Source organism: Girardinichthys multiradiatus, chromosome X (assembly GCF_021462225.1).
Source record: "Girardinichthys multiradiatus isolate DD_20200921_A chromosome X, DD_fGirMul_XY1, whole genome shotgun sequence".
Classification (NCBI taxonomy): Eukaryota; Metazoa; Chordata; class Actinopteri; order Cyprinodontiformes; family Goodeidae; genus Girardinichthys; species Girardinichthys multiradiatus.
The window spans coordinates 39,580,083-39,607,848 of NC_061817.1; the positions used below are offsets into that span (position 1 = coordinate 39,580,083).

Sequence of the window (27,766 nt, forward strand, 5' to 3'; positions counted from 1 at the left end):
GATTGCTGCAAAGTCAACACCAGTGACTGTCCACTGTCTCTACATGCTCATCCAGGAGGAGTGAATGCTGCAAGTCACTGACTGGATGCAATCTGCTGGGTTTCCTTAGATAGAAAAACTTTTTATCCAATTTAAATAAATAACTGAATCTGACTGAACTGTTCAATGGTTACGATTAATAGGAATATATGAACCTGACTGTTGTGAAGAACCTTGAGACGACATGTGTTGTGAATTGGCGCTATATAAATAAACTGAATTGAATTGAATTGAATTAAAGAAATATCAGAGAAATGCAGCTACCGCTGTTGTACTGATTTCACGCAGTGTTTCCTTCACAAATGAATCGCTGCTGTTCACTAAAACCTTCTTTCGGACTTTTCATTTCCCAATAAAACGGATCAAATACAACCAATTCTTTCAGTTCAAATATAAACCCCAACAGTTTTTCTATTTACACGTTGTGCCGATTGACCCAGAGAAGAACATGAAATAACTGCAGATACTGATGTGAATGTGTTCATGTACCAGTCACAATGTTTGCACTGAATAAGCAAAGAAAAGCGCAAGAGTTTTAACAGTCATTTTCAAGAAACATCAAATAGATGCAGCGGAGGAAACTGAGAGGTAGCCGAAGCGTGGTCCAGAAGAAACCTTGTCCAAGAACACAACCACAGAACAATCAGCGAGAACAAAGCATTCACACAGAGGCAAGCTGCACATTCCTACAGTTTACTTGCATAATGTGGTTAGTAAAGAGGCATGCTACAATCAGAACAGGAGAGGGTCGAGCGATGGTGTGAACAAGGTGTAGGCGACTGGATGCATCAATATGTGAAGATCCGTTTCTGATTTCACCTCAGGGATCATCGTCAGGTCCAACCAGCAGAAGGTTCTGATAGTCCAGGTTACTTTGTTCCTTCACCACTTTGTTCCCATGTTCCACCCAAACATCACCATAACAGACCCATCAACCTACTGGGACTTCTCCTACCAACCACAAACACACATAATTCAAAATAAAAGGCTTTAACAGAGTTCAGAAATAGTCACCATGCAGAAAGATGGGTCAGTTTGGACTCTACATGGGTAGCACATGAAACTCATGCAAAGAGTCCCATGGAGGGTATAAAGACCTGTCATGAAAATATGAGGAGACCCATGTCAGCTACAAACACACTGCTAACACGGACCCATGGGGAGGATTTGGGCCTACTGTGAGTAGGAAGAGATCAATGGTGACTAGGGGAAGGCACAAAAGGACCTCTTGTGTGTGCACAAACACCCATGGGGGTATAAAGGGCCCCCTACTGGGCACAATAGAACCCATAGCAGGTATTAAGACCTTTTCTGCATATAGAGACCTATGGTGGATAGAAAGAAAACCATGGCGGGTGTGGAGAGAACCATTGTGGGATCCTGGTGAACTCTGGAATAAAGAGACTCATAGGAAGTGGCTCCTTTTTGTGCCAATAAAAGTCTAGCTTCTAAGGGACCAAAACTATAAGTTTTTGTTGTGCAAAGCAAGGAGCGGAGAAGGAACAAAGTAACAAGAACCCAACCCAGACTCCCTGCCTCAACAAAAAGACATTGTTGTGTAGAAAATTTGGTTTCTCCTTCCTCACCTGAGAAGCCAACAGGACAACCTGAGCTCAACCATCGCTTCCAACACCTGCCACATGCAAACCACAGAGAAGAAGAGGATATTTGTCATCTATTTACAGCGTTTCTCAGGTAGCTCTGCTGCTGAATGAAGGTACAGTCGCATGTAAAAGCATTCTGTAATAAATAGTATAAACATGCACAGGTTATAGGACATTCTGGTTCTGTTACAGCTTAGTTCATCTGAGTTTATTCCAAACAATCAGCCACAAAGAGTTCTTTGGGTGCACAGATGTCAACAATTATGTGCAAGAATAATTTGCCGTGAACAACATGAAACCAGTCACAGTTTCTAACGATAATGCTCCTTATCCAGGACCACTGAATAAACAGGTTTTATTGGCACCAGAAGCCCTGCAGGGCTGCAGCATCATCACAAACATTTAATTTATTGCTGGGTTGTAAAACACTCTTACAGCTACCTGCCCAACCAGGTAGGAGTTAAATCTGCACTCTGGAAGCCTTTCAAAACAAAGAACAGCTGAAAGTTAAACAGAGGATTTGTCCTAAATGACCCAGACGACTGGTTGTTCTGCAGCCTCTGAATGAAGTGAGATGTTAAAGAACTCAGTGTTCAACAGAGACTGAAGACCTACATAGTGCTATGAGTTCCTTCCAGTCTATGAACTTCCTGGTTTGGGTCCAGAGACTCCATTACTGTAAAAATACAAGATCCACCTGCAGCTGTTCAGGCTTGGTTTGAAGTTTGTACTGGTTTCATTTTTGTAGAAATTATTTGACTCAAAAATATCATAAACCTTTCTAGTGTTATTGATTAAAATGGCCATAAAGGGCCATCATAATGAATGCACAAGAAACATTTGAATGTTCTTTTTAAATAAAAATTCCTTTGGGTTTGAAATGATGCAGATGCAGTTTAGGATAAACTCGAATTCTTCCTGAAGGAAACTTTAAAACATCCCACAAGTTCATGGTGGCAAAATAAAGTTTCTGTCCTGAATAAACACAGACAGGATTATTTGATTTATTTTTGTATCTTTGTGCATTTATCTCTCTCATTTAATATGTTAGTTATTAAAATATAATTTATTGAACCAGATTGTTCCTTTGGATGGGAAAACATCTAAATCTTATCTGGAAATAGTCTATTTTTCACACTGGGAAACTATAGAATAAATATTAAATGTGTTGTCAGGTTGGGGTGGGGAGTTGGTGCTGATTATCTATAAGTTTGACATTTTATTTACTTAAATAAAATACATTTGGATGCAATTGGACTCAATGAAAACCATGAAAGAATCACTTCCAACCTGTCTGAGCAGCAGGTTTCTGGCCTACGGGTCGGGTTCAGACTCACCAGGACACTGAAATGTGTTCAGCTCCAGTAAGAACTGGAAAGCATTCATTCTTGAACCGAAACATGAAATTCAGACCAAACGGGTGTTAGAGACTCTGGGGTCAAATGAAGCTGAACTGTGGTTTAGAAGCCTGAGAACAGAGACAACAGACTCCCTCCATCAGGAGTGAAACACTGACCCACCGATCACAATCAGAAAAGCCCAAAGAGGCGAGATGTGCGGAGTAAACGTAACCTAACCTCCCAAATGAATAGCAGTCCTGGGAATGACTGGGAAAAATCCGATCCGACTCATCACTTAACATCCGGTAAGCAGAAACACTGCGGTCAGACAGAATCATAAAATATGGCTGAATGTGAAGGCCTGACCTGGGATCAGTTACGACTGCAGCTCAGCAGTCTGGGGTAAACTAGAACTGAGTCTGAGGTCAGACTTCCTGAACATCCAACCAGTTAAAGGTGAACTTTTTTAACCAGAACCATCACCTGGAGGAGAACCTGCACACCACTGTTTCCTTCAGACCCAGTGAAGATATATTTGAGATGTTTCTGTAGAAGACCTTTATCAGGCAGAACAGCCATCTGGTTATTCGTTTCAGTGCAACTTTCTGCAGCCTGTGACTTCACTTTTTTATTTGAGTTCAAGTCAAGTCTGATGAAATCAAAGCTGCTCTTCTTGTCATGCTGTGCAGAAATGAGATCATCTTGTGTTTCACCCAATTTCATCTCTTAGCATCGCTATCAGGACACTTCAGGGAGATCTTTAACTGTGATCTGTTGCCTAATCAGTGATGGATGTTTCTTATATGGTATGAAACCTTACAGCCTTACTCCAGCTCAACTTCTCTGATTACTGATGATAAACCTGCTTTCTTGATCCGATAGTTTAATAAAGGAGTACGGGTTTAAGGTTACAGTCTAGGCCTCGGCTGATATCAAATTCTATATCAAATTTTGAAGCATGTCTTCTTTTTGCTTCCATAAGACGTATCATGGAGATGTTAGCACCTACTTCCCAACAGTACACCTTCTTTAAACATAAAATCAGAAGCATTATCTCAACCTGTCCAAGGTGCACCCCATCTCTTATCCATTGACAGTACATTAATGTACTAAATTCAGTTGTCCTGGGACTTTATGGATTGGGAGTATCAGGAAGCATGGATTATCTCAGACGTTTGAGCAATGATTTTAAATTTAGCGGTATGTTTAGTTTAAGATAGCCTCTGGCTGTCAGACATTGCCTGACGAAAGTCCAGAACCGAAACATGAGTGGGTTCTTGTCACAGCGACTGGAGCCGGTTCCTCCTAAACATGGGGAGTAAACCTGATGTCTGGTTCAGAGAAAGGTGGAGAAATCAGCTAACCATGACCTGGTGGCAAATCAGTCTATGAGGTTGTCTGTTTCTTTCCTGCCCTCACAGCAAAAGTCTTAAATCATCTTCAGTACAAAGTTTCATAGCAGCATCATCTCCCAGTTTTACATCAACTTAGACTTTTTTTGGCAACAGAACATGAGATCCATCAGTTTGCGTCAACATGAGACGTCAGAATAATCCATTTTCCATAGAAACGAATGTCCGATTCCATGATGGTGGGAGAAAAATCAGTGAGAGCAGAAGATAAGCTGCTACCAAATAGTGAAATGGTGATCCATCATTCTGTCCTGCTGGTTTCTGACTGCGTGTTGGGACAGAGTTGGCTGGTTGTGCTGGAGGTAGAGCGTCAGGCAGATCATGCTCATCGTTGTGCAGAAATAAAACAACAAACTGAAACAGAGATACGGTTGTTTTTCCATCTGGTGAAGGAGGATGGGAATGATAGTGCTCGGAGACGGGACTGAACAGTGCCATGTTGGTCTGGATGTGGTCCTGAAGATGGACTCTCCGTGCAGACTTGTTTTATCGGGATTTTAAAATCCCTGCAAAGAGGCAAACAAGAAGTTACATTTCCTGATTCTCCCAAGGAGTTTGGGTCGGTGTTTGGTGCAGAAAGGAGGCTAACTGTAAGAAGGTAAAGTCATGTCATACTTACGTCCCCAGTTGAAGGCGATAGCTGCAGCGATGATAGCAATCCCTCCTAAAATGGAGACGACCGACAGAACCAAGGCGTTCCGACCCAAACGGCGGGCTCCGTCCACATTGCCCTGCTGCAGACTGTTCCGCGACTGAAGGAAAACATGGTAAGAGTTAACCGAATAAAACAGTGTTTTACAAAATAGCCAATATGACCAGCTGTTTACAAAACAATAATTAAGAATTAACTAAAATGTTTGCTTATATTTCCACAGGTTTGATGACTTTCAAACATCCTTTCCCGAGATTTACGTCACAACTGGGATTTATAGGCCCTTTAATTGGGAAAAGTTGGATTTCTTACCATCACGGAGAACGAGAGGGCCACGATGTTAATGGGCACCAATGGGCAGAAGCAGGACAGGATGGCAAGGATCAGGTAATCCCTTGGTTTCGATCCGTCCCCAGTGACCTCTGTGATGGCACTGGGCTGGCGGGTAAGCGAGGGCCTCGGTGAGCCCGCCGCCAACGAGCCGGACCGGCTGCCCAAGTGAGGCCGGCCATTATGATGGCCACCTGGCTTAGCGTAAAGCTTGGGCGACACAGAGGACACTGTGGGTGATGTTTCACCCATCACAGGAGCAACACCGTTACCTGCAAGGCAACAAATTAGCACAGAAAGTGTAGTTAGCAGGAATGAACCGCAGATAAACCAAAAATAAATAGCAGAGCAGAGTAGAGTAGAGTAGAGTAGAGTAGAGTAGAGTAGAGTAGAGTAGAGCAGAGCAGAGCAGAGCAGAGCAGAGCAGAGCAGAGCAGAGCAGAGCAGAGTAGAGTAGAGTAGAGCAGAGTAGAGTAGAGTAGAGTAGAGTAGAGTAGAGTAGAGTAGAGCAGAGCAGAGCAGAGCAGAGCAGAGTAGAGTAGAGTAGAGTAGAGTAGAGTAGAGTAGAGCAGAGCAGAGCAGAGCAGAGCAGAGCAGAGCAGAGCAGAGCAGAGTAGAGTAGAGCAGAGCAGAGCAGAGCAGAGCAGAGCAGAGCAGAGCAGAGCAGAGCAGAGCAGAGCAGAGCAGAGTAGAGTAGAGTAGAGCAGAGCAGAGCAGAGCAGAGCAGAGCAGAGCAGAGCAGGGCAGGGCAGGGTAGGGTAGAGTAGAGTAGAGTAGAGTAGAGTAGAGTAGAGTAGAGTAGAGTAGAGCAGAGCAGAGCAGAGCAGAGCAGAGTAGAGTAGAGTAGAGTAGAGTAGAGTAGAGTAGAGTAGAGTAGAGTAGAGTAGAGTAGAGTAGAGTAGAGTAGAGTAGAGTAGAGTAGAGTGTATATGAGCCACAGAAGCAGGAAGAATGAGCTGACTGAGCAGCTGTGTCCTGGTGACCCAGGTTTGTATTGTCATTGCTGTAATTTGGGCTATTAATTCAAGTGGTGGATATTTTGTAGGTGTTTTGCAGATAAATAAATTTTCTGTGGTTTCTTTATGTTTAAAAAAGAAATAAATAAATAAAGAAACCACAGAAAATAAATTTTCTTACTGCCGGTGTGCACCACCGGGTTCTGGGATTGCCGCCGCGACAGGGACCGCACACCTTACAGCCGCAGCTACGGGCAGCAGCATCAACAATAGATGTGGAGAACATGGTCCACTCGGACTCTATGTCTCCAACATCCCTCGGAATCTGGTCAAAGCTCTCCCGGAGGTGAGAGTTGAATACATCCCTGGCCAAGGGGTCCGCCAGACGCTCCCAGCAGACCCTCACTATGCGCTTGGGCCTGCCAAGTCTGTCCGGCTTTCTCCTCCTCCAGCGGATCCAACTCACCACCAGGTGGTGATCAGTGGACAGCTCAGCCCCTCTCTTCACCCAAGTGTCCAAAACATGCGGCCAAAGGTCTGATGATACGACAACAAAATCGATCATTGACCTCCTGCCTAGGGTGTCCTGGTGCCAAGTGCACTGATGGACACCCTTATGTTTGAACATGGTGTTAATTATGGACAATCCGTGACTAGCACAGAAGTCCAATAACAAAACACCGCTTGGATTCAGATCTGGGAGGCCATTCCTCCCAATCACGCCTCTCCAGGTGTCACTGTCGTTTCCTACGTGGGCGTTGAAGTCCCCCAGCAGAATAATGGAGTCCCCAGGAGGGGCACTATCCAGCACCCCCGACAGGGACGCCAAGAAGGCTGGGTACTCCGCACTACCACTCGGCCCATAGGCCGAAATGATAGTCAGAGACCTCTCCCCAACCCGAAGGCGCAGAGATGCGACCCTCTCATCCACTGGGGTAAACCCCAACACGAGACGGCTGAGCTGGGGGCCAATAAACATAAAGAAACCACAGAAAATTAAGGGACGCTGTCAAGCTGAAGAAGGAGTCCTATCGGCTGTGGTTGGCTTGTGGGACTCCTGAGGCGGCTGACGGGTACCATGGGGCCAAGCGTGCCGCGGCCCGGGCTGTGGCAGAGGCAAAAACTCGGACTTGGGAGGAGTTCGGTGAGGCCATGGAGAAGGACTACCGGTTGGCCCCAAAGGGATTCTGGCAAACCGTCCGGCGCCTCAGGAGGGGGAAGCATTGCTTCGCCAACACTGTTTATAGTGGGGGTGGGAGGCTGCTGACCTCAACTGGGGACATTATCGGCCGGTGGAAGGAGTACTTCAAGGATCTCCTCAATCCTGCCATCAGGCATTCCCTGGTGGAAACAGAGGCTGGGGACTCAGGGTTGGACTCTTTCATCACCCAGGCTGAAGTCACCGAGGTGGTTAAAAAGCTCCGTGGTGGCAGGGCTTCGGGGTTGGATGAGATCCGCCCTGAGTACCTTAAGTCTTTGGATGTTGTGGGGCTGTCATGGTTGACACGCCTCTTCAACATTGCGTGGCGGACGGGGACAGTGCCTTTGGATTGGCAGACTGGGGTCGTGGTCCCCCTTCATAAGAAGGGTGACCGGAGGGTGTGTTCCAACTACAGGGGGATCACACTCCTCAGCCTCCCTGGTAAGGCCTACGCCAGGGTATTGGAGAGGAGAGTCCGACCGATAGTCGAACCTCGGCTTCAGGAGGAGCAGTGTGGTTTTCGTCCCGGCCGTGGAACACTGGACCAGCTCTATACCCTCTACAGGGTGCTCGAGGGTTCATGGGAGTTTGCCCAACCGGTCCACATGTGTTTTGTGTACCTGGAACCTGGAGAAAGCATTCGACTGTGTCCCTCGTGATGCCCTGTGGGGGGAGCTCCAGGAGTATGGAATCGGGAGCCCTTTACTAGGGGCCATCCGGTCTCTGTACAAGCGGACCAGGAGTTTGGTTCGCATTGCCGGCACTAAGTCGGACCTGTTCCCGGTGCATGTTGGACTCCAGCAGGGCTGCCCTTTGTCACCGGTCCTGTTCATAACTTTTATGGACGGGATTTCTAGGCGCAGCCAAGGGCCGGAGGGGGTCTGGTTTGGGGACCAGAGGATTTCGTCTCTTCTTTTTGCAGATGACGTGGTCCTGTTGGCCCCATCTAGCCAAGACCTACAGCATGCACTGGGGCGGTTCGCAGCCACGTGTGAAACGGCTGGGATGAAGATCAGCTCCTCCAAGTCCGAGGCCATGGTTCTCGACCGGAAAAGGGTGGCTTGTCCTCTTCAGTTTGGAGGGTAGTTCCTGCCTCAAGTGGAGGACTTTAAGTATCTCGGGGTCTTGTTCACGAGTGAGGGAAGAATGGAGCGGGAGATCGACAGACGGATCGGTGCAGCTGCCACAGTAATGGGGGCGCTGTGCCGGTCCGTTGTGGTGAAGAGAGAGCTGAGCCGAAAAGTGAAGCTCTCGATTTACTGGTCGGTCTACGTTCCTACCTTCACCTATGGCCATGAACTTTGGGTCATGACCGAAAGAACGAGATCCCGGATACAAGCAGCGGAAATGAGCTTCCTCCGTAGGGTGGCCGGGCACTCCCTTAGAGATAGGTTGAGGAGCTAGGCCATCCGGGAGGGGCTCGGAGTAGAGCTGCTGCTCCTCCACATCGAGAGGAGCCAGTTGAGGTGGCTCGGGCATCTATACCGGATGCCTCCTGGACGCCGTCCTCGGTAGGTGTTCCAGGCACGTCCCACCGGGAAGAGGCCCAGGGGACGGCCCAGGACACGCTGGAGGGACTATGTCTCTCGGCTGGCCTGGGAACACCTTGGGTTCCCCCCGGAGGAGCTGGAGGAGGTGTCTGGGGAGAGGGACGTCTGGGCGTCTCTGCTGAGTCTGCTGCCCCTGCCACCCGGTCCCGGATAAAGTGGAAGACGACAAGTACGAGTACGAGTACTTTATTTGTCTTGTTTTGTGTTGAAACAAAATATCCTTTAAGGCTACAGTGAGAAATCTGCTCAGTCTGTTGAGGTGATATAGACATCTCATCATGATGCTTCCCTGGAACCTCTAAAAGTAGGAGTTTAAGGAATGTCCCATGGCTATGGAGGTATTAGTGATGGGGCTGTAACATCTCATGGCATGGACTCTCACGACATTAAAATACCACAATATTCCTAATTAAAGTGAAGCCTGTCCCACATAGAGCTATCCAGTTAGCATGTGACTTCATCTGATGAAGTGAGTTTAAGCTATACTTTTAAGCCCAGAATATGATGGTGAGTACTTTAAGCTTGGCACTATGTGTTAAACATGTATGAGACTTATTTTGAGGAAGGAAAGGAAATAACAAATTTGTCTTGTTATGTTACAGAATCGATGGACGAAGATGCCTCCTTGGGTCGGCCGCAAACAATCATGACAATTTTCCATTAGTACCTAATCCTTTGAGTTCGGTCGGATCGAGTTAGTTTATCACGATTGATTCATTTTTCATTAGAACTGAATATCATTTCAATGGGGGTTGGATTGTTAATAGCAAGGTGGCCCCACGGTCTGAAATGAGTCTAGACTGCTGCTCTGTTTATGGCTGCTGTCAGTCTCAGAGTGAAAGAAGAGACCAGAGAAGGTTGTGGGCAGCGAAACCCGAAGCACTGTGGGTCAGTACAGGAGAGAGAGGGAAGCCATGCAGCATCAAACAGAAGGATATGAACTAGAGGACATGTGAGTATAAGTAGGGACTGGTGTAAGAAGGCCAAAGTGTTATAGCATTCCCCAATGCTAGTGGCTAGAAGTGCTAAAGTTAGTATCTGCTAAAGCTAGCATTTCGCCCTGGGGCTTCGCTACTGCACTAAAAATAAAACACATTTTTGCAGTGTTTTTAAGATAATATTTGATCATCTTTGTTAAAACATTTACCTGGACTAAACCTGCTAAATCATTAATATTTGAAAAAACATATAATTCCAAGTTGTGACAGAAATATTGTCTTGTTCACTCCAAATATTGTCTCAAGGCACCTTACAAAACAGATGGTACATTTTCCTCAATAGATAAACACCTCTGATTTTCACTATCTCAAAAAACATGAGCACCTAAAAGCTCTCAAGCCCCCAAATATATTCAGACATAGCTCATATGCTATTGATTCAGCCACAACGTAATGGCAGAAAGATGGCTTACAGCTTAAAGTGAAAAAAGGAATCGTTTCCACCTTTTATATTTGGAGGTTTTGCACAGTCCTCGGTGTGGCATTAAATGGATTTGCCAGTTTGTAGAAAGTCATATCAACAACACTGGTTTCAAATACTGAGCTACAGGCTGGACAGGATAGAAATCCTTCAAAGCAGACTGTCCTGACGAGGTGAACTTACTGGTCTCCGCGTTCTCACTGATCACTGTCAGATGGTCAACTGATGTCTCCTTTTCTATTTGTCGGATCTCCAGAGCGTCTGTTGTTGACATCGCTGTTTGGTGCTCTTCACTGGATGGTTGAGGTGTAGCAGCAGGCAAGGAAGCATCTCTGTCTGGTAGTGTGCTAGTTGGCTCCTCCGGCTGCTGGGGCTCCTCCATGTTGCTGGATTCTGGAGCACCACTGGGTGCGGGGTCCATTGTACTGGTCAAACAACGGTCAGGTGAGGAAAAGCTGAAAGCAGGGCTCGTTCTGGAAAGGAAAGTTTTGATATATAACTGACGGATTTCATGGACCCAAAACCCAGAAATTATATTTCATCGAATGACATAAATTATAGACAGAAAAGAGTAGGCCGAAGCTAGTTTTAACCACCTTTTTAAAACAGCAACAGAGAGAGAAAGAAAACAGGATCATGAAGAAAAATATCTTGTTAACAAAAGATCACAAAACTCGTTTTGTCATAAGGAAAACTTAGTTCGGGATATTATGCACAAGATGATTATGGTGAACAAAGCAGATCTGATCTGATATTATCTTGTTACTTGGCTAATTATTCTTTCTTTTATGATTAACATTATTATTTAGGAGGCTTACAAAGAGTAAGCCTCCTACATAAACTTAGTGGAATAAGTTTGTCTCCACGATGGAAAACAGAGTCTTTTAAAAACTTTCCACAAAACATGGCAACAAACAGAACCCTTAACACTGGTCTGGATGGACAGCTTAGTGGGACAGGGGTGTCTTGAGTCCATTCTCAACTCCACAGGAGACTTTACTTACAGGGGTGGGAGTGGGTCCACCAGCCAGACACAGGCTTGGAGTAAATGTGTGCACCGATTTACATGAAATTAAACTTACAGTGACTGTTTCATCAGACGTCAAAAAAATCTTTGCAATCATGAAAAGTAAAACCATCCATAACTTTAGCTAAAATAATAAAAAAAATCATTCATCCTTCTGTAATCTCAGGTATGTTTTGCCTTTATTGAATAAAACACAGCATTCACATTCAAAGTCTGACAAGCGTCCTCACGTGCTGTCAGGCATTTAGATAAATAAACTGGACAGCAGCATCATAGCAAGATCATTTATGCCCCATGATTGTTTCCTGAGTTGCTCCCTGCAGTGATAAGAACCTGCTTTGACTAAATCTCTGGTTCTATGAGGCTGTTTGGAAAGATCTGCAGAAAGAAAGTTTTACACCTGAGGCCTGTGAGCTTCTTCATGCTCCATCACACTATACAGGTCCTTCTCAAAATATTAGCATATTGTGATAAAGTTCATTATTTTCCATAATGTCATGATGAAAATTTAACATTCATATATTTTAGATTCATTGCACACTAACTGAAATATTTCAGGTCTTTTATTGTCTTAATACGGATGATTTTGGCATACAGCTCATGAAAACCCAAAATTCCTATCTCACAAAATTAGCATATCATTAAAAGGGTCTCTAAACGAGCTATGAACCTAATCATCTGAATCAACGAGTTAACTCTAAACACCTGCAAAAGATTCCTGAGGCCTTTAAAACTCCCAGCCTGGTTCATCACTCAAAACCCCAATCATGGGTAAGACTGCCGACCTGACTGCTGTCCAGAAGGCCACTATTGACACCCTCAAGCAAGAGGGTAAGACACAGAAAGAAGTTTCTGAACGAATAGGCTGTTCCCAGAGTGCTGTATCAAGGCACCTCAGTGGGAAGTCTGTGGGAAGGAAAAAGTGTGGCAGAAAACGCTGCACAACGAGAAGAGGTGACCGGACCCTGAGGAAGATTGTGGAGAAGGAAATGCCAAAATGCCAGAAGTCCAGTGTCAAGTACCCACAGTCAGTGATGGTCTGGGATGCCGTGTCAGCTGCTGGTGTTGGTCCACTGTGTTTTATCAAGGGCAGGGTCAATGCAGCTAGCTATCAGGAGATTTTGGACCACTTCATGCTTCCATCTGCTGAAAAGCTTTATGGAGATGAAGATTTCATTTTTCAGCACGACCTGGCACCTGCTCACAGTGCCAAAACCACTGGTAAATGGTTTACTGACCATGGTATCACTGTGCTCAATTGGCCTGCCAACTCTCCTGACCTGAACCCCATAGAGAATCTGTGGGATATTGTGAAGAGAACGTTGAGAGACTCAAGACCCAACACTCTGGATGAGCTAAAGGCCGCTATTGAAGCATCCTGGGCCTCCATAAGACCTCAGCAGTGTCACAGGCTGATTGCCTCCATGCCACGCCGCATTGAAGCAGTCATTTCTGCCAAAGGATTCCTGACCAAGTATTGAGTGCATAACTGTACATGATTATTTGAAGGTTGATGTTTTTTGTATTAAAAACACTTTTCTTTTATTGGTCGGATGAAATATGCTAATTTTGTGAGATAGGAATTTTGGGTTGTCATGAGCTGTATGCCAAAATCATCCGTATTAAGACAATAAAAGACCTGAAATATTTCAGTTAGTGTGCAATGAATCTAAAATATATGAATGTTAAATTTTCATCATGACATTATGGAAAATAATGAACTTTATCACAATATGCTAATATTTTGAGAAGGACCTGTAGTTGGTAGCCCCAATCTTACAGGAAAACAGTGCTCCCACATGTGGGAGTGAGTAAATCCCCTGGGGCTGAATCACCAGGTAAGCCAGGCTGACAGTTTTTTGGGACATGTCAAAAATGTATATTGCATGAGTGCTACAGCTGTTAGACATCATGTGTAGCAGACATATTTACCACTGCTGCAGAATCAACAACCGTGACTCAGATGTTTCAGCACGGACCCACTGTCAACATCAATTTCACAACGATATGCAGATAGTTCACTCAATGGATCCTTGAAACTTAATTTAACTTAATTTGACCCTCTGATTAATTTGGCTAATAATTATTCACCCATGTGGGGAGACTCTTGGTGAATTGAAATATAATTCTCAGACCCAAATATGATAGTGACCTCACAGAAAATTAACACACCCGGTCATGACACCACAGAAGGATGTAAATTGCACTCTGTTGATCCCAGTTTACACAAACTATTCAGAAGGGGAAACATGATATTAAATCAGTGACAGCAACTTTATATAAATCTGACTTTAGTAATCGTGCTGTGACTTTGGTAGTCAGTTTTAGCACTTTTCCACCTCTGATTATTAAAGAAACAAAATCAGTAATACTTTGTTAGGATAAAGCAGCATATTATCTTGGTTAAACTCAGGAATCTAAATTGCTTTGGGCCAAACTGGGTCAACAGCAGCAGACATACAGGAACATCTCTCCAAGCTTCTGCTCTGACTGCTTCTGTCCCCAGTTTTACTGCAGTGTTATTAAATCCTGTAGCCATGAGATTTAAAGGAGGCAAGGTGATATAAAACCCTGAGCTGTAATGAAAGAAGATTATTGCAGTTTTTTCTGCTTAGTTGTCAGAAACTGAAGCCTTCATCAGCTCCGCTATAAACACCAAACCAGGCTGTCAGAAGACATCTACAGACATCTCAGGAGTGTACACAAATTCATCCATCCATCAATCCTGGGATGGGAGGCAGGGTCCTCCCTGGGGATACACAGGACAAATATCCATGGGCGCACACACTGATACCTAAGGGCAGTTTAGAGAAAGGGGTTAGCCTAACATTTGCACTGCATGAGGAAGCTGGAGTACCTGGATGGAACCCATGCATGCACATGGAGAACATACACACTCCTTGTAGGAAGACCCCAGGATTCAAACCCAGGACTTTCCTACTGCGTGGCAACAAACAATGCTACCAATGGCACCACCGTGCAGGTTATGTTTACATATCTAAAGTTATTTTAATGTTCAGTCTACAACCTAGTCAACAGCTGTAGAACACCCAGACTCAGATGTTTTCCTTTCACTGGTGAATCAGAGCTCAGACCTCCCTAAAGGGAAAGAAGAATACAACTGGTTTAAATCTGATCTACAGGATCAGCGCGGGACGATAAGGTTGACTAACTGATGTAACTGAACTCTGACCTCTGGCTTGTAGTGTATTGTGGACGAGCTCATTATGAGTTCAGTTAGGTTTCAGCAGACTCTCAGATCAACTCTGAAACATAGACTTTGTTTGTAGGAACATCTCAGGCTCTACTTGTTCAACAACTCAAACTTTTAAGGCAGGATCTCATTCCTGGAATAATGACCGCCCTGTTCTGAAAATGTTCTTGAAAAGCAGCAGATGTTGGCAGCAGCAGATGTTAGTAGCAAGGATACTGTTGCTGGGGAGACATCCACAGACAGAAATGATTGTGTATGTGTACTGCATAGCAGTGAAAGGTATAAAATGTAATGTAACGCAACCCCCAGTGAGACAACACACAGACGTTTCCAGGTACCCGTGTAAGTGTGATGTCTCCCTCTCTGAATTCAGATTGGTTTTTCATAAACTTGTGGAAACTACAACTGATCTCTGACTGAGGATTGTCCTTTAGGTGCCAAATAAAAAGAGTCGATGAGAGGTGAGGAGTAATGTAAGAGTTAACTGACAGCCGGTAAAGTTTTCCTACCTCAACAATTGGTGCCGTGACCCGGATTTGGCACTAACTGAAGGATAATTAATTGACTACGAGGCGGACGTCGTTCTACAACACCACAGGGTCGACCCAAAACCAGAAAAGGTAAGGATATCTATATTTATTCTCCTTTTGCCTGCTAATAGTGTAGGTGGTGTTGAGGAATAGATATCCGTTTTCTCTTAAATTTACAGTCTTGATCAGTTTTGCGTAAAATTATTTGTTGATAGAGACAAGATAAATTTTAGCTGAGATACTTGAATGTTGAGGCTGTAACATACTTTTCACTGAAGATACTTAAATGGTGACGGTGTTGAAGTAAATAAGTTCTGGATTTGGCAATCCAAACTCAGTCCTGATGAGGACTGGGGTATTTAGGCTGGGGTTAGTAAAAGCCTCCCTGAGGGATTGGGACGCCTCTAAGTGGCCAGGGATAGGACCCCGAGACCCTGAACTGGCAGGTGAGGGAAGACAGTTGAGATACTTAAATGGTGAAACTGTAATAATAAGATTAAGTAAAAGGAATTCCAGGGAGTCAACGGAGAGTTGATTCTTAGGTGTCAAACCGGGTTTGGCATCACAGCGGTCGGACCAGGAGAGATTGAAAAAGTCCCGCTGAGTGGAAGAGTTAAAGGCCCTCTGCGATTGTGTTAAATATGCTTTAATTTGGGAAGATAAGTTTGGTTTTTCACAGAGTGGAAGTTTTAGGGTAAATAAGTTAAATAGTTTAGATAGTTTCAAGTAAAACAGTTGATGGATGGAGATGAGAAAAATAAAAAACATAAGAAAAAGATTAAAAAGCACAGAGTGCATCAATTAAGGTGTTAAAGAGTTAAAACTTTCCTGCAGGAAGTTTCGTTTGTCTTAAATATTGCGATCAGTCGGAAAAGAAAGGAGTATAGTGCATGTTATGGTGGACAACTGACTGACTGACTGATAATATTTCTGTGTGCAAAATCTGAACCTATACTAAACTTTTTCTTCTGCCTCTCTCACACACACACACACACACACACACACACACACACACACACACACACATATATGGGATTTGAGTTCAACATCTGCGTTTTTGAGTCTGGACTTTAGAAACCTGCCCTTCATGGCTTCTCCACCAGAGACGCTTCTCCAGCACGGCCTGAAAGAGAGAGACCCTGTCTGTCTGTCTGCCTGCTGCAAATCACAGTGAGTTTCCACGAGAACAAAACTCAGAAGAAGTCTGGCCCAAACCCACTGAGATGGACAAAGATCCATGCTGCTGCAGAGCCAGAAGAGCGATACAATGGATTTATATTGAAAGCACATCTTATGAAGGCAGAAGAGAAACAGGAGCAAAGTTCTTTCTCCCTCCTGGAGAAGTTAAAGTGGACAAAGGAGTGAATGTCTCACCAACAGACCTGAAGGGCCTGGTTGTTTTTTGGACTGATAGAGGACTGTGTGCCATGACAGTCTGACTCTGGAGCGATTTAGAAACTGATGGAGGTAACGTACAAACACACACACATTTGCATAAATCTTTTCCTATTTTCTGCAATGAAGAACGCTTATTAACCGCTTCTCATGTGACGCTTGCTTGACGTGGACAGATATAGTGGGTTAAAATATTATTTTAGGGTTAGAAAAGTATCTTTAAAAGGGTGATAACTTAACTCATTTGATATTTTCCAGTTAATTCTTTTAGAAAAACAAGTTATCTTTCGTCGTGGAATATTCAGGGTCAATTATTCTAGTTATTAAAAGTTATTAAAAGCAGAGGAAGTTACAACATCTCCAAAACTCAGCAGTAACCAAGTGTTTCTATGTTATTCTCAGGACAGATCTCATGAAGGAGCATGTTTAAAACCTGATGGGTTTCTCCTTCAGATATTATTTTCTGTTGTCAGAGTTTATATCCCATAAATCTAATGGGTAGAGACCTCATTAAAACAGGCTTAGTTTTACTGCAGATGGTCTTCATACAGTTTCTGACACAGTATTTACAGTTTGGTGCAGTTTATGTCCACAAGTGTTAACTTACGCTTATGGAAAGTACAAATTCATTGTTTTTCACAGCAGCTGCTGGAAGAGGTTATATTAGGTTTTTCTTCCCTCTTCTGATTCATGCAGCGTGTTGATTTACACTGTACCTTATATCAGGTCCTGACAAAAACTATGAAAGGTTTGGTTCTGCAGGTTCTTTTTTCTCCCTTTGGAGAAGGAAAGGAAACCTAATCAGTTCTGTGTTGCATAGAAATATTAAAACACTTGTTGTTTTCTAAGATATCAGCAGCTAAAACATTTTAAAACTTTTGAGAGTAATTGGTTTTGTTAAACACATTTCCCTTGGTAAAACAAACCTTTAAAATGAGAATGAAAAATGGGGTTATTTAGAAAGAATCTGATTGGACAGTGGTACCACACAAAAATTAAACTAATCTCATGTTTCCTAAAAGACTCTGCATGAAAAGGCCTTCAGAACCGTGGAGTTATTTTCCACCACAGTAACAAGTTTTTTTAAGCATGTTTTTTCTTTATTTTAAAACAGATCTGGGTTTTGTTCTTGTTTTTTTAGCATAATGTTTGTCTGAAGCTTCTTATGAACTGGGTTAGAAGCAAATATGATCTGAGGTAAATTAGGAGCTGTGAACTAATAATTTTAAATCTGATTATTGTCCAAGCAGAAATAATATATTTAGCCAATCCTTCAATCTCTGCAGAAAGTTAACACCATTGTTCAATGCAGTAGTACTCAACTTGTGGTTCCTGGACTCCTGAAGCCTGTAAGCCATAGATTTTGGGTCCATAAAATTATAATATTTAATTAATGGTAGACCGATTACCTATTAAAATAGATCTAAGCCAATGATGAGTTCCAGTCATTTTGGTGACTTTGAAATGCAATAATACTAAAAATTTCTACTCTGGGGACACAGATTGGGGTTGAAGAGTTTAGTTTTGGAACCAAGGTTAGGATTTTTATAACAGAATAAAGACAATAAAATCCTTCATTTTAGGAAAAGAAAAGAAATAAAGGTTCCTTGTTTGATTTCTTAGGGTTTAAAGATTAAAAGAATACCTAGGAGTACAAAGGTACACAAGGTGATTTCAGATTATTAAGAGATAAAATATTGAAACATTTATCAGCATTTGGATTATTAAAGAGGGGTTCTAGTAATAATTTTCTCCCCAACTCTGAAAATTTAAATAGCCAAATTAAGGAAAATTATGTCTTCCCTTTGAAACACTATGTGGAAAAAAGTCCAGTTTGGAGTCAAGTTTCTTGTCTTAATTTCTGATTAAATCAAACACTGCAGTTTTGTTTAGTTTGGGTATAACATAAAAATGTCAACGCCGGCTTAAAATACTTCTTTACATTTAACCTGAGCAGAGAAATTCTTGAATACAGCTGCGATTAAATTGAGTCAAACAAAAAGAGAATTATAACAATAACTCTCAGGATTGTAGTTATTATTATAGAGTTACATTACAAAGAATTAGCAAAAGGTTTCAGCATCAGTAAATTTGGATTCATTTAAGAGAAAACTGTTGCTGTGCTTCTAAATAGTTTGAGATTTTTTGGACTATGTGCACTCATTTTTTAAAAAAGGATCCTGAAGATTGTCAGAACAAAATTGATCAATTATAGCATTAAAATATATGGTTGAGAAAACATATTCTGAAAAGAGATTGTTAAAAATGTCTTTGAATTCTTGAAGCTTCAAATTTGGCCATTTGTTTGTCTTTGATGTTTTGTCTTTGTTTTGATGGAATTAATGTTTGTTTATTTGTTGCATGAAACAATAATCCATGTTTAGAATAATGTTTCTAAATCCAAGATTGATTAAAACTTTGAGTTTTCAGGAGAGTTAAGAAGCAGCTTGTTTCTGAGGTAGGTGCATGTTAACAGTTTTGTAGTTTAAGGTTCACTAAGATGGGTTGGGATGAAGAAACTGTGGTTCCGCCCATAGGCTGTCAATCAGAGGTTAGTTCTGCCTGACTCCGCCCACCTACCAGGTTGGTTCACACCTTTGTTGTCATGGTAACGCTCAGCACCTCCCTTCCTGAGTTTTAACATTGTTTAAGAGACAATAGAATCAAAATGCTTGTAGTGATTGTTGCCTTAATAACATGTTTTTTTGGATGTAGGATGACATTTAGATTTATGTGTTTTATTATTAAAAGGTTAATGAAATAGTTTAAACTAGTTTGAAGAATTAGTTTTGCATGCAGAATCATTGGTGATTTATTAGATTGAAAGTTTCCCTGGTGCCATTAAACTAGCTGACAGTTCAAGATATGCAAAAGTAAGAAATATATTTTTGATAAAGAATCAGTTATGATTTCATACTTGGTGGGAATTATTTATTAGATTCAATTTGTAGGATTTATGCATCTGAATTACATTAGATGTCCATTAATCTAATACTCATCTTTGTACAAGACAAATCAGGATGATATGTGATTAATTTCTAAGTGAGACATTGATGAACTGAATAACTAAAGTTTGTGTTTAGTTGTTAATGGAACTGAATTACAGTTAAAAACATCTGGATTTTCTTTATGCTGCTTTCGTTAAATTCATAGTGACACATAGTTATGTCAGAATTCATTTCTTTGGTTCTATGTAATGTAATCTTGGTTACTAGAACATTTTTGTTTAAACATTTTGCTGAATTGTTGCATGGGTTGGACCCTGCGCCAGAAGAGGGGAATGTCAGAATAAAGAATAAAGTAACATGGGGTTCCAAACGTTTTAGCACTCATGGGAAAAAGGGTAGTTAATACCTCCAGTGAGGACTTAGTGACAATACGAGAGAAACGTTGTACTTTGTTTATATAAATGGTGCATAGCTCCCTAAGACCACATTATGAAAACCTCTCTGAAATTATGGTGTTGATTCTTTTGTGGAAATTCTTGCAGTAAGGGTCCCAAAGTGTATGACCTTTAGGTTACCTCACTCCTCAGAACATCTGTGTTAGAGGAGGAAGCTGTAAAAACCATTATCAGAAGTTTAATGGTTAAAACTCATGCTTTACGGGGATGTGTCAGGAAGAGCAGATGGTTTGTTCCTAGATAAATTTGTCACCTCTGAACCCAAGAAGGGTCTGGGGTCATAAAACACAGACTCTTTTAAGTTGAGATAAAACTGTCATGTTCTGGTATAAATACTGTGTGTAAATGTTGATCAGGGCTCTGTTTCACTGACTAACCTCAGTGTCAGAGTCATTCAAACACTGAATGCCTTTGAATAAAACTTATAAAGACAAAGTCCGGATTTTCTCTTGTTATGAGTCAACTTCTACCCACTTTGATAAGAAAATTCAACAACAGTAGCAGCAGATGTTGGCAGCAGCAGTTAGCATGACTTGCCTCTGGATTGTATCACCTGTGGACATGGAGGGTACTGGAACGACTGCACTGATCTGCAGGGTTGTCTCTTTGGTAATACGGTGTAAAAATGAGAGATGCTCATGATTTAGTATTACTGTCAGGAAGAGTAAGATGCTCCTTGTTCTGCAACTTGAATCAGAGGCCAGCAGGATGATCTTGTTTATTTAACTGGAATTTAAAATCATTTCTAGTCATCACAGAATAACTTTGTATTACTTTTTTCAAATTTTTATTGTTTTTATTTATCAGGATAAAACAAGCAGTGATGATTAAAATCAACTCTGACTGATGACCTGCGGGTCAAACACTATTCAGGTCATTAAACACAAGAAAACTGTAAATTCCCAGGTTTTTGGGGGGTCTGTAAACACATCCACTCACCACATGTTTGGATAAAGGTTCAGGTCCACATGGTTTGAAGCAGAAAGAAAAAATGTGGAAATTTCTCTTTTCTCTGCAGGACATTTTCTATGAGGGTCAGTTTGTTACATTTAGGAATTAAAACTAAATTTAGACGATGAGTCGACGTCCTAAATGCTCCAGAGCTTAAGGAAATCTGTAGGTCAGGCCTAAAAGAAAACCAGAAATTGATATCGGCCCGATCGGTGCATCTTTCAGAACAAGATTTGGATTTTATCCGTCCAACTGAGTAATCACTGTCATTAGAGACACTCCAGCCTCTTCTGGAGGATGATCCAGAGGAGTTGTCAGGCCAGCAGGGATAGACAGTCCCCTTAGAGAGTTCTGGTTTTGACCCAGAGTCTCCCGCTAGAGAGAAAAATCCCTGGGGAACCTCAGGAGAAATCCTGATCAGATGAACCATCTCTGCTGACTGAGCAGCAACGAGGAAGAGATAGATGGAACATAATGGTACTGATTCCAGGACTTGGTCCCTGGAAGAACAGCAGCAGCACATTAAAGCTTACCTCCTCAAACATCTGCTCCGAAACTAGAAAAGCAAACAGATCCTTCCTGGTTTTGAGAAAAGTAGATTCACAGACAGGCGTGGTGTAGGGCTTGTATTTACGGAGTCCTCGATCCAGCTGTCCAGGATTCGAGTCCCAACCCAGGAGACCAGTGGTGCAGGTCTTCCCCCTTTCTCCACCCCACTTCCTGTCTTTGTTGCCTCAGGTGTCGCAAAGAAAAGTGGATTCACATTTCAAAGTATTTTATCATAAATGTGATGACAGCAGCTCCAAGTTGAAAGAGGTTTTTTTTCCACAAATCTTAGAAGAAATTAGATTTTTTAATGTGGTAACTTTAAAAAATGTTTCTTATCCTGACTGCATCTCGTTTGTTGCCCCTTAACGAGTTCCTGTGTGAAGCGTTCGATCAGCAGCAGTTTCATAAAGGCCACAGATCAATGGACGGACTCATCGATCCGAGCTGCATCCTAAACAGCAGGCTGAGATAAAGCCTTGTTGCAGCACTCGGAGGATGGTAATGAGCTGCCGGGACTTGACTGATTACTGGGACTGTAACTTCCCCAGAGGACTCAGGACACCACTGCAGCATCGCTGCATGTTTACTCATCCAAAAACCTGCAGGGATTAACAGGATATTAGTGGAACTGATCCGACCGGACTGCTTGAAGGCTCAGAAACAGCATCTTGTAGGAGCAGATATGATGATGATGAAGATGTTTGAGACAATAGGTTCTCAGCAGCTTCATCCGGCAGAGGGAAGGAATTCAGGAAAAGTTAAAACCCAGTTTTCCTGAAACTCAGATCGGCGCTGACCCTCAGCAGTCTGCAGCATCTTCAGAGACATGGGAGCTCCTAAAGATACAAACCTAAAGTCAGGAGTCAATTCCAAAGAAAGAGAAGAAATTAATTTAGGATCCGGCAGGGATTTCTGCTTGTAAACACACTTTAACCCTTTCAGGAAAATATTTAAATGTTCCTTTTCATGAATCCAACAGATTGGATTAGGCTGAAGAAGTTTGGATCACTCTGTGGTCTGAAGCCTGATCTCTGAGGCTGGTTTCACTCATCGCTCCAATCCATTCAGACTCCTCAGAGGAACAGAAACCCAGCAACTCAGCAGACCTTCTGTAGCTGCTTCACACTGAAACGTGTCAGTGAGAGGAAGAGGAGGAAAACCAATGAGAACAGTTCTTCATCCTGATGAAGGATGCAGTTCTAACCCTGCAAACATCTCCTCCACCAACAGCAAATAGAGAAGGTGGAGGAAGGCACCTTCTGTCCATTTCAGCCAGAATTAATCAAAAAGAAGAGAAATTAATTAATCAGCCGCCTGACCAAACACTGCTTCATGATGTTTGTAAGGACAGAAAACATTTATTTTTTATGTTCACATTGTAATTAATTTTCACAAAAATAGGACTTAAGAAATTTATTTTATCATGAAATGCATCTTCATTATAAAAAACTTGTGCCTAACTAAATTTAAATTGTTTAGATATATTTGAATTACTTTAAAGAAAAATTTATTTCAAAGAAATAAAACATTTTAAAAATATTAATCCGAAAATATAGAAAATTAAACCATGGCTCAGTAGACAGCATTTGGAGAAATTTAAAATTAAATGTTAATTATTAAATATCTTAAATAATTGTTAATTATTGAAATATCATCACTTTAGTAAGGTGAGTGTTCTGATGATGATGTTAATGATAATTATTTAACATATTGTGGAGATCTACCTGAAACCAAGTCTTCCTTGGAGCTAAAGCATTCATTTTGGTTGCAGCAGCTGTGAGACAAACATCTATTTATGCTGAGAGTCCCGTTAGACTCCTGGTTGGAGCTGCTGCTACTGTTAACCCAGAAATGTTTTATCATGTTTCTTTCTTTAGTTTTATTTAACGAACCATGTGGAATAAAGGGTAATTTCATCACCATCAATTAAGATTTTTTTCATCTCTTTTAATTTTTAAATGAATTTCCTTTTTTTGCTGTTGTTTAACACTTTATGTTGAACCCTCATAAAAACATTTTTAATTTCCAAGATTATGAAAAAAACAATGAAAACTTTAACTAGTCACCAACTGGTAACTAATTTAATGTGGATGAATTATATTCTACTCATTAAACATGTGCCAGTACTTCCATCGGTACTCTTTAGTGGCTGCCCAGTAGCTTCCTCTACATACTCTACTGTTCCTCTCTCAGGTTGTGCTAATGTATTATTATTCTTGCACAGGGAAACCTCTGAGCTCTGCTGCAAACATTCCCCAACAACCAGTTTATTTTTGCATGATCTGACTCATCTCTGCGAACTGCACTCACAAATAACCAGACACTGATCTAATCAAGCAGTTTCATCTCATCCAGTTAGCAGATTTTTAACTAAAAACAGATGAAAGTACAGGATGTTTATCAAATCAGCTCTCAGATGGAAAATTTAACTGAAATTTCTAAATGAAATGAATTCAAATTCAGAGTTTTATTGAATTTAATGTGTTTTGACTGAGTGACTCTGCTCAAACTTGTAACAGAGGACTTTGGGTGCCAAATTATTTATTAACCTTTAATGAAACCTTAATTATAACGGACCTTAGATACTTGGAGTACACTGCACCGTTTCCATCCATTACTGAGACCCAGCGGTGCAGAAAGAAAGAGGAACGCTGACAGAGACCTTGGTACCTAAATGAAGGACTCCCACAGCAATTAACCTGCTGTTTCCTTTGTTCCCGATTCAGGGTGAGGATTAATGTTTGCAGAGTCGGACACATCAGAACCGGAGAGGGAAGCAGCAGGAAGAGACAAACATCTGTTTTTAGCTCTGCTGCAGCAGCAACTCTGTGCTTTAATAATCACTCCATTAGTTAGCTCAGGAACCCATCTGATATTTAACTCTGGATCACCAGTGCTGTTTCTGCCGGTTTTAGAGAAATCGGATTAGTTTTCTGGGCTGCACAGTGGAGCAGTGGTTCGCACCGTTGCCTTGCAGCAAAAAGATCCTGGGTTCAAATCCAGGCCTTTCCGGGCACTCTGGTCCCTCCATCAGTAGAACCCGTCGGTTAATTGGGCTCTCTAAATGAAAGGTGATGGTTGTTTATTCTGTGTCTGCACTGCCAACCTGTCCAGATGTACCCAAATGACCACTAGAGATAGGTACCAGCCCCCCCCAGACGGGGGTACCAGCTTCTTTCACAATCTACCTACAGAAACATTATTGGCTCTTGGTACCAGAAAGCTCAGCCAAGACCCAGCAAGAAAGACTGCTGCAAACTCAGAGACTCGATGCAATAAGTTGGACTTCCTCACACAGGAAACATTTTTCCAAGTGGCATTAAAAACTCACTCTGACTCCGCTGCATCATAATCAGGGTTGATCCGGTCTCCATGGAACCAGATTTAACCAATCTGAACACACTAAGGTCATCTGGTTCAAGTAATAAGTGCGGTCCGTTCAGAACCTTGAGCCTTTAGCTCCAGCCCCAGGTCCACCTCAAGCTACAGAGGCTCGGTCTGGTTCAGGGCCCGTCAGCAAAGCTTCCAGAGCAGCATGAGGTCAGTGGAGGAAGCATTATCTAAAGCTCAGGTGTTCCACCAACCTGTTCAATAGTCCCACCCCTCAAAAGACTAACTAGCAGATCTTTGGTCGTAACCTTAAACATAGGAGACATGGGTGAACATTGTCAGATGATGTTTTTGGGATGTTTAAAGCCAGCTGACATCTGAGCATGCGTCTTCATGCCAGCTTGGTGAGATGTTGGGGTTGAAGTTATGCCTCTTATCCACCAAACAAGGTTCTAAAGGAGCTGTGATGGTTTTTACACCATAGGGGAACCTGGATTCATTTTCACATCACAGCTCCTTTGGTTTCTTCATGCTGGCTTAATAGAAGGAAAGCTCACATCAGTATGTTGGTTAGATTTATGAAGAACCAGGAACATCTTGTTGGAGGTGTTCTGGGCTCATGTGGGTCTCCACGTAGGATTGGTGATGACATGAAGCTGCATGTCATCGCTTAGATGTTGGTTGTCTAAGTCAGGAATGTGGTCTCCACAGACAGCTGCTGAAGGTCTGAGGATGGGAGAGACCACACCCCACTTCGGATGAAATATTCCTAAATTCTGGAGTTAGAACTGATTTTTAGTTGGATCCAGGGGTGAAAGTGAGCTGGTACGGTCCGGTACTGAATACCACTAAAAGATTCTGGTACGCGGTACCGGGAAGAGGGAAGAACGGCTGTCTGCTATGAAGCCGTCATCCAGAACCAGTTACGGCTGCAACAATTCACGATCCCACAAAGAAGATCAGATCCGCTACCAATAGTTAGTCTAAAACACGACTTAATCTGTTTATAAATATAGTTATTTTCTCCTCATTCCAAATAGTTTCTGAACTGTTCTGCTCTGCTGGAGCCTCAATGCTCTTGCTTTGCTTCTCTCCCCTCAGAGCTCGAGGTTTTTATGAACGACCAGCGTTTAAAACGAGCCCCGCTACGTTTAATGTCTGTCTGTTCGCTGCTAAATACCTCAGTTAAAAGCAAAGGGAGATAAACTAGTTATGGTTCATGTTAATTTGATGAATTACAACAACACAGTTCAGCTCGAAAACACCGCTTATGACCAGAGATTTCACATAAACTACACGAGAGCGCATGCGTGCTTACCTCCATAACAGAACGGTTGCCAAGGAGATCGGTGCGTTCGATTTAATGGACGGGGAGATTTTACACAGGTGGTGCACAGACATAAAAAACCGCCGCCCCCAAAGTGGGCGGGACTCTCAGGAACAGGAAGTGATGCAGCGCTGCTCAGATTTGCTGTTTCAGGTGATGAAACTGTTAAGAACCGGGAGTAGAACCAGATCTGGACCACCACTTCAGGGCCTGACCCTGTTTCACTGACGACACCGACACACAGCTCATCTTCATCACGCTGTAATTACAGAGGCAGCTCCAGTCTCGGACCTCTTCACTCAAAGCCGGTTCTGTTCGTGTTTAAAATTCCATTTTAGTCTTTTGACAAATAAAATGTTGATTTGAATTTGAAATTTGACATTTTCAAAGTTGATTCAAATCTGAAAATAAATAAGAATAAAAAATAAACTTTCTGCTGAATTAAGTTTGTTACATTTTGTTTTGTTTTAAAAGCTCAGGATTCAAATATTGTTTTTTAATCCATATTTGATTCTAATTTGTACAAATATTTAAAATCTGATTTCCTGTTTTTTGTGTCTTTAGTCCTAATAAATCAGTAACAGAATCATCATCAAACATAAATAATTAATTATTCTGCAGATTAAAGCTTGTCAGTTCATTTATTACCACTCTTGAATTTTAGGTTTTAATAAAAATATATTTTTTCACACTGGAACCAAACAAAACATCAGCAGATGTATCTTCTCATTGTTTTTCCCACAGTGGCAGCAGGACATATGGGAGTGATGCCAGGTTACTGGCTGCTTGCAGCATTTTCTAGAAACCCTCCAGAACAGATGAGCTGCAGGTCCAGTTTGAGCTGAGAAACATGAAGCTGATGAATGAAATCCTGTGAGGAACCAAAGGAAAACAGCTGAGCTCCTGCTTTGAATGAATATTTCATTAACGTGTCTGAATGTTTTAGACATAAAACCCACCATGAGCATCACACTGAGACAAAGGAAGGGATGGAGATACGGTTGTGACACACCCACTGAGAACGCAGCAGCAGCAGGTTCTCCACATCAAACAGCTTTTCTCACCTCAGGAGGAGCAGCCCGAGAAGCTCACCTGGTTTTAATCCACAGCAAGCAGCAGGGTGAGGCTCATTGTGTCTCTGCAGGAGATCCAGAGGTCCAGTTTAAGGCAGCAGGACTGAAAAATAAAATAAATGGAATAAAAGATGGTGGAAAAAAGATGCGGCTGGATGTTTTTCGAGAGGTTGGAGAGATGATTTCAGCTCCCTGTCAGTCCGGTTTGTTTCTGATGATGCAGAGAGTCACTGCAGCAGCTTCGTCTCCAACACTGCAAGAGATGGGGGAGTGTGTGTGTGTGAGTGTGAGTACAGTAGCTGCTTTCTTTTTCATCCTCTGATTATCAAGTTAGCACAAATCTATGATGAAAAGAGCTTTCAAAATAAAAGCCTGTTGGGATTTTTCAGGTCAGCAGCCTCTGAGTCTATTCAACCTGGCCTGCATCTGGTCATCAGGGTCATCTTCAAGTATTCACGGCACAT

The 27,766-nt window shown here is 42.2% G+C and overlaps 1 protein-coding gene and 1 long non-coding RNA gene across 6 annotated transcripts; one reads left to right on the top strand and one right to left on the bottom strand.

Annotated features, from left to right (window-relative positions):
- Positions 1-355: 355 nt before the first annotated feature.
- LOC124863547 (trafficking regulator of GLUT4 1-like) lies at positions 356-27,577 on the bottom strand. Of its 4 annotated transcripts, XM_047357966.1 has the most exons (6): positions 27,322-27,577; positions 21,557-22,408; positions 10,687-10,976; positions 5,360-5,649; positions 5,015-5,147; positions 356-4,901 (listed from the first exon to the last, which is right to left on the bottom strand). In XM_047357966.1, the coding sequence occupies exons 3-6, from the start codon at positions 10,922-10,924 to the stop codon at positions 4,882-4,884; spliced, it is 681 nt and encodes a 226-aa protein (XP_047213922.1). In that variant the 5' UTR covers positions 10,925-10,976; positions 21,557-22,408; positions 27,322-27,577; the 3' UTR covers positions 356-4,881. The 4 variants fall into 4 exon arrangements, with proteins under 4 accessions (XP_047213922.1, XP_047213920.1, XP_047213921.1 ...); XM_047357964.1 differs by lacking the exon at positions 21,557-22,408; XM_047357965.1 differs by lacking the exon at positions 21,557-22,408 and having other exon boundaries at positions 27,294-27,577.
- On the top strand, positions 26,361-27,316 carry LOC124863548. 2 transcript variants are annotated; one of them, XR_007037155.1, is made up of 3 exons: positions 26,361-26,490; positions 26,974-27,102; positions 27,176-27,316. It is a non-coding gene; the product is annotated as an uncharacterized LOC124863548 (long non-coding RNA). The 2 variants fall into 2 exon arrangements; XR_007037154.1 differs by having other exon boundaries at positions 26,414-26,542.
- Positions 27,578-27,766: the final 189 nt, after the last annotated feature.